The sequence below is a fragment of the Mytilus trossulus genome, chromosome 14, assembly GCF_036588685.1.
Source record: "Mytilus trossulus isolate FHL-02 chromosome 14, PNRI_Mtr1.1.1.hap1, whole genome shotgun sequence".
Lineage (NCBI taxonomy): Eukaryota > Metazoa > Mollusca > Bivalvia > Mytilida > Mytilidae > Mytilus > Mytilus trossulus.
This window is the reverse complement of record NC_086386.1, coordinates 16,070,605-16,078,634: the sequence shown is the minus strand read 5'-3', so window position 1 is coordinate 16,078,634 and position 8,030 is coordinate 16,070,605. Positions and strand designations below refer to the sequence as shown.

Below are 8,030 nucleotides of genomic sequence, written 5' to 3'. Positions count from 1 at the left end.
GTGTAGTGTAAGTGATTTCAAATTATCTTAATTTGTTTTGATAATAGTGAACTGACCTATGAACTAATAAGATAGGACATGCCAAAATTAGCAATATAATTTCATTTTGGAATTATGGGAAGGAGAGGTTAATGAAATATAATCATGTCAGACAAATAGCAGGCATAGACTTGCAACTATATACGCATCTATCATATATGTATAAGGTGTATTAATTTCTTTACAATGCGAGACATTGCACTATTTCTCTATTGAAAAAATACCCATTTTGTATATGAATATATATAAGGACCTTTTTAATATTTTTAATGTGAATTTCATTTCTTCGTTATTTTTTTTCTTTCTGAAATGCATACATATTTATAGCATTTGTAAAAATTAATGTTATCAAATAATTTTTCATAAAGTCATTTATGGTTGATGTGAACATTTTAAGAATCATGGATCGATATCATTAGCATTGTATTTCCTGATTTTATCCTTTTAATTTTAAGATTTCAAATCTTTTCTTGATGTAACATTTAAACAAAATGAAATTTGAATAAATGAGTGAAGTTTTATTACAATTTCAATTCAGAAAAGTGAATATAAAACGTGTTTGCGCGGCAAATTGAGCTATCTGCTTTTATTACCATTTCTGTCAGTTTACTTTAAATAATATAATTAGTATTGCTAAACTAAATGAGTGTGTTGCATAGTAACACAAACTAATTAAGCTCTTTATTGCCATTTTCAGCGTGAATTGAAATTCGATCATGTTATCGACGAAAACAACATATTATTTGAAAAAAAAATAATAAACGTTAAACCTGAAGATGGAATTGAAGTATGGAAACTTGTCTTCAAGCAACTCAATTATTATTTAATTCAGTTGTAAAAGCTAGGCCACACTTTTTCCGATGTGAATATGTCTAATTGTAAAATATCGAAGTCTATCCATTGATCGCAAAGTTATCTTAGAGTATTTTCCGGCATATCAATCGTAAAATTATTTAAAGTGATAAAGAAAAGGTTAGATTGTATATTATCACTTGTCATATGATATTCATCTGTATAGCCTGTTTAATAAAGTAAGAAGAAAACGTACGTTAAGGTAGGTGTTTTTTCCTAACACCCGACCCCTTATAACTAGAATATGTCGAACTATACGATCGGACCGAGTTGTCTCTTAATTCCCAAGCTACCACGTACATGTACTTTGTAAATTTAAAATGAATGAATGTTCACCTTTCCTGTCTTTTTAACTTGAACTTATCAAAAGGAGAACTTAAAAGTCAACATTTTTACACTTCCAGTGTTAAGCTTGTCATTAATAATCACGAGGCCATCTTTCAAGTATCAGTATGAATATGTTTTTACGGACCGTGCAATACCCTCAATGGTAATCCATGTTGAATATAAAGGCCCGTTTGGGTCATAATTCTTTTTGTGGGCGAGTGACTCATTCTATTTATTTTTTTTCATTTATGCTCTCTGGGGAAAATTTCCCTAGTTTTCTTATCCAAAACCTTTCATGAGCAAGTGTGTTGGTCCTTGAACAACCCTCGGTGACCTCCGTAAATGAAAAAAAAACATAGAATGAGTCCCTCATTTTCCTGCAGCCAACACTTGTTTCCAGGTATTCCGACTTCCGTACTGGACTCTTACAATGTTAAGGAATTATTGAATTAAACTAGTCTAAATTTAAGGTATCTATTCATTTAGGAGAGGTGTACAAGTACGCAGTCACGTTCAATTATTTAATCTTAGTCAAAATTTATTATTATTTTTGTAATCATTACCAAACTGCTACATTTGTATTTATTTTGGATGTTTAAATACGCAGCCTCTGTTTTAATTACTCTACTGGTGTCAAACTTGAAATATTATGCCAGCTTATATCGGTCAGTACTGTTTATCAGTTTATTTGGAATGTATTTCCACGCAGTTGTTGTAACATCTTAACTGTTGTCACCTTTGGAATTTTACAGGTGTATCAGTTCATATCGGAAATTACTCTTTTTATTTTAGGCATATCTTTGCAGTCTTTGCGTCGTGTTTGGAAATTTTAGAATTGTACTAGCGTCTCTATGATGTTCGGTAAAACTGTTCCATTGTAAAGATTTCAAGATTGTTGATGTTGACACAGATAATCCATTATTCATGGAAAGGGGGCGAAAGATACCAGAGAAACAGTGAAATTCATAGATTGAAAAGAAACTGACAACACCATGGCCAACAAAGAAAAAACAGAAGCCAAATAATACTACACAAGACATAACATAGAAACCTAGGCTAAACAACAAGAACCCCACCACAAACTGGAGTTGATCTCGAGTGCTCCGGGAGGGTAAGCAGATCCAGCTCCACATGTGACACCCGTTGTGTTGCTTATTCTATTACAAACCCAATCAGTGACGAGTACTTCCAGGGTACGAGAACAAACTGTCACGCGCACAACTAGAAAAGTGAAAAATTGTTACGTGTACCTCTATCGTACGTATACAAAGTTTCACGTGTACCTCCTACGTGAATGAATCTTCACGTGTTCGACCTATTACTCATACTTTTAATCTAGCGTATGTGTAAGAAAATGAATTATGACCGAACGGCCTTTCATGGCAATACACCTCTTAGCAGAAGATATCTTTTGTTTTGTAACTAATGGCGATTTAGATCTGCTATAACTTTGATCTATAGTAACAACTTACTTCTTATTACAGCAGCATTCGATAACTGTAACGTGTCACCTTATGATTGAATTGCATTCATTATCAATTTATAGATTCCTATTAGCTACAAAACCATGTTAACATTTATCACACACAGAAATGCCCGCTCCAAGTCAGAAATGTTTTTTTTTTAATTTTTTCTAATGACTGTGTTTGAGACTTTGATTTTGCCATTTGATAAGGGACTTTTCAATTTGAATATTTCTTGGAGTTCGGTATTTTTGTAATTTTACTTACAAAAAGAAAATCAACATTACATTTCGGTCGCCTATCATGGTCGCACAGACTCAGTGTTAAAATACTAAAGATCGAACATACACGAGTTTGTTCTCATTAATTCGTTTGGACTCGTAGAAATGGTAGAGAAAAGAAAAAAAAACACTAAATGGACATCACGATGGATTCGTATTTCAAATAATATCTGATCGTGTCAAATCTCACATTGCCAGAAACCAATTTACTGCGGTATGGAAAAAAGTTGTATAGTTTGTAATTACTACAGATAAACGATGGTCCTTCCTGAGGAATATATATTGTTCATACAATTTCCATACGACTGAACTATAAATTGTCTGCCAACAGAGAGCTAATTTATTTTAGCAATCAATTGAAGTCCTGTTGAAATGCTTATTTAGTCTAAACTCAAAATTTTAACTTCATGCTTGTAGACCCGAGTCTGTTGATTAGAAATCTTTGAATCACATCTGACAACACCCTTTTCCAGTGTAGGATGCTAGGATCATGGGAAAATGCTGAATAGTTACAAATATATACATTGTTGGTCTGTTTTTTGAAAGTCATGTGTGCTAGAGTGTCAAGTATAGCACTGGCGCTTGACTTTATATTTACAGCGCTGGACTTAAAATCTCCAACGCTTGGCTTTATATCTTTAAAGCTGTGCTGTATATCCACAGTACTTGACTTAAGATCTAAAGTACCTTTTGTTGTGCGGGATGTACAAGTACGCGTTCACGTTCGGTCATTGCCTTTGGACGTTGAGATTTATTTCAACAAATCTATGATGATCCTTAGAAGACCAGTTGTGGGGTTTATTGTCTACCCCTATCCTGTTTACCCTAATATTCTACCCTATCCTGTAAACCCTATTTTTCTTCTTCTATTCTATATACCCTAATTTTCTAATGGCAGTCCAAATTTTTCCAACATTCATCCATGACAACCTCTATTACAGGACCTATCTATTGGATTGATTGTTAATTTGTTCTATATGCTTTTAACACTACCATTGTTACTTGCGAGTATAATATGCTTTAAAGAGTCAATAAAATGTGGTTGTCTAAAACCGGCCGTGCTAGGGCTGTATAGCCAGTCAAAGTCGTTAAAAACTTCCATTTGTTGTTGTCTAAAACAATAACATTTATGTTGCTCTTTTGCTGTGATAAATGTTGCTGTTTACAATTTTTATTCGATAAATTAATTTCTAGATGCAAATAATAAGCAGATAATCAAAAGCCAAAAGCCAATTTTGCTATGCACAGCTGCTACCTATCAGTAATAGTTTTCAAAATAAAAGAGAGACAACTTAAATTTGCTAAAACAAATCTGTATATGCCGTGTTTGGGTTTGTTTTTTGTTTTTTGTTTTTTTTTTTAAATTAAATGATGTTGCCTGTATTCCTTTACATACTTTTTGTGCACCTTTTATCTGAGATCACCTTCAGTTTTTGGTGGGGTTCGTGTTGTTTATGTTGTGCCATGTGTACTATAATTGTTTGTCTGTTGTTTTTTTTTCATTTTTAGCCATGGCGTTGTCAGTTTATTTTAGATTTATGAGTTTGACTGTCCCTTTGGTATCTTTCGTCCCTCTTTTACAAACTACATTTTTTCCTACACGTCATACGAACCTAACGAAGCACCACTTTTGAAAAAAATATTTAATATAAACTCAGATACTCAGACAACTTATTCTATTTAAAAAATAACTGTTTTCTAAAAACTCTTCTAATTTCTATCCACAGGCAATCATTCTGACTAAATGCAAAAATTTAAAACAATCATCCTCCTTTTTATTTTTCTTTAATGTATATTCAAAAGTTTAAAATCGCCGTTCTTCTTTATTTAACCTTTATACTGTATTTTATCAATAAAAAACTATATGCTCATGGACCATTTTTTTAAATTTTGTACTATTAGTTTCCTTGCCTTGATGTTGATGGTTCTAATAAATGTCATCTTATGGGTTCTACTATATGCAGTTTGTTGTTATCGTTACGATTGTATGTGATTTGTTACAACGATTGTTACCAACGGTCTATTCCTATTCAATAGTCAAAGCGATGTATCTTTTAAAACAATGATACAATGAATTGTTAAACATTGTCTTTGTTCTGTTCGCACATCGTTGCCAATGTAATGGAATTTGATGATACTGTCATACAAGTGAGAGGTTTAGCTAGCTATGAAACCAGGTTAAATCCACCATTTTCTACATAAAAATGTGTGAAAATGCCTGTACCAAGCTTAAGTCAGGAACAAGACAGTTGTTATACATTCGTTTGATGTGTTTGAGCTTTGATTTTTCCATTGGATTAGGGACTTTTCGTTTTGAATTTTCCTCGGAGTTCATTATTTTTGTGATTTTACTTTTTATTGTTTAGATGTAATATGAATCTCCTTTTTGACTTGTCTATTCTGCACTATTTTCACATTAGATTGTGATATATTTATCGAATTTACTGATCTTAATAATGCAGAACACCTTTGCTTATTGGTCTGCTGAACTATCATTGCTTGTTTCCAACAATCTTGTATGATACTGTATACTGATTTAACCCTTAGACTTTTCTTTTCAGACAATGTCACACTCTGGCACAACTCATACAAGCCGTCCGGATACCATTAACGGTGGTTTGTCTAAAATTTGCCTCACTGAAAATCTCTCCGATGTTCATTTTATATTCCATGGGGATTTTAGAATAATAATCCCTGCTCATAAGAAGATTTTAGCCATTAGAAGTCCAGTATTCAAGACCATGTTTTACGAAACACCTCTACAAAATGAAGAGAACATTGAGATTCCAGATATATACCCTGCTGTATTCGAAAATATGTTACGGTACGTAGCACGTTTAGTAAAGTTTCTTGATTCTAAAATAAAAAAAAAAAAAGAACAAGTAATTTGATTGCCAAATGAGACCATTAATATCCACCAAAGTGTCAATGAAGTGGATGTATGCCATTATAGGCAATCGTAGAGCCTCCAATACCGAACAAGACTTATACCGTGTAGTAGGCTGTAAAAGGCACTGTAATGAAAAATATGAAACAATTGCTGTAAAAGGCACCGTAATGAAAAATATGAAACAATTCAATTGAGAAAACTAACAGCCTAATTTATTCCGAAACAATTGAAGGAAAACAAGACGAAGAAAATGATGATAACAATTGCAATGAAAACGCTGTATAAATAAACTCATCATAGATACCAGGACCAAATTTTTATATTTACGCCAGACGCGCGTTTCGTCTACAAAAGACTCATCAGTGACGCTCGAATCAAAAAATGTTTAAAAGGCAAAAAAAAAGAGTAAGAAGTTGAAGTTGATTCTCTAATTTTTGACAACTTATCCCTTTCTGCACCCATGTTAAATATATGTATAAATAGCAACGAGTGGTTGTCGGTAATCTCGGAAGATAATTGGATGAGTTTAAGGGTCAAAACCTTTATCAGATCACTCGACGAATCAGAATGAACTAACATGTGTTAATGAAATTGACAACTTTGTGGAATGTTAAAGGCACTCAAAGGTGATTTCCGTTTAACAAAACATGAAGATCTACTTTTAATCATTAGAGAAACAGTTTCTTCGATAGTTAAATACTAATTTAAAGCCCTCGCCATAGCTCGGACTATAAAATTGATATATTGATATATTTATGTATATCCTTGAAATGATCTTATTTTATAGGTATATATATACACTGACCAGCTTATTCTTAACGACAAAACTGTTATTCAGATGTTGTACGCTGCAGAGAAATACCAAATTGTGTCTTTGATATTTCAATGTGAAGACTTCTTACAAAAGAACCTGTGCATCACCAACGCTTGTACGATTTACAACCAGGCAAAAGTGTTTTCTCTAAAGGCATTACAAAACAAAGAATTACATTTCATATCGAAGAATGCAGGTGAGGTATTTAAAAGTGACGACTTTCTTGCAATATCCTCTGAAGATATGAACGATTTTCTCAAACTTGATTCTCTGTGTATTTCTGAAGTGACATTATTTCAATCCATGCTTAAATGGGCTGATACTAGCTTACGTAAATCAAGAAAGTCCATCACAGGAGGGACACGACGCGAAGAACTTGTACAACATGGTGTGTTATACCTTTTGGGATTTCCGCAGTTTTCACTTGAAGATTTTACTGAATTAGTCGTGCCAAGCGGAATTTTGAGTAGTGACGAACAACTACATATATTTAAAGCTATAACAATGAAGTCTTCGCTGCAAGCCAAACATAGTTTATTTAGAGTACAACCAAGAATGAAATATTGCATTACAGAGATTTTTGTTGATCAGTTAATTCCATCAAATATTACCAATATAGCTATCATGTTTGGATATGGAAATAGGAATGAAACAATCTCTTTTAAAGCATCTACAAATATACGAATAGTTTCGTTAAATATTAAACCAAAGTATCAGGGACTGGTACCGTCTCTACCTACACCAACAATCCAGTGTGCTGTCGGTGGAGTAACCAAGTAAACAACCTTCACACATGGACGATCTTGTGTAATTAATCTAAATGAAGATTTCGCGCCAAATGAAACTTTTCAAATGACCATATCAGTGAAAGATCAACAACAAGAACGTGGAAATGGATTTAATTTGGGTCCGTCATATACTTTTAAAACTGTGCAATCACGAACTGGTCGGAATGGGTTGCTTGATGCATTTAATAAAGCTGATATCAGCGATTCCACTGATAAATTGTATGAATTTAAATTCGCGTCAAATAATTCATTGTCTATCTGTTTCAAAGGAGCATGGTTAGTTGATAGTTTGCAAATCATAGAGCTGACGATGTAGATGATTTTATGAGGTAAAAATATCCGAGTTTTTCTTTACGAATTATGATTAAGGCACCAAGTGGCGTTGAATGAACATCTATTTATAAACTGCAGATCACAACCATTTTTTTCTTATGAATAGAAATTTTATTATGAATACTGTAAATGACTGCCATTATTCTTCTAAAAAACTTGAAGAATAAATAAAAGTACATGATGACTGATATGATAATTATTCCTGGAAAATGATAAACAGATAGGTTTATAAAACATATTGTC

General features: G+C 32.9%; 1 protein-coding gene across 1 annotated transcript; it reads left to right on the top strand.

Moving 5' to 3' along the window:
* The first annotated feature begins 6,690 nt into the window (after positions 1 to 6,690).
* On the top strand, positions 6,691 to 7,446 carry LOC134697514 (BTB/POZ domain-containing protein 2-like). Its single transcript, XM_063559793.1, has one exon. The coding sequence runs from the start codon at positions 6,691 to 6,693 to the stop codon at positions 7,444 to 7,446; it is 756 nt and encodes a 251-aa protein (XP_063415863.1).
* Positions 7,447 to 8,030: the final 584 nt, after the last annotated feature.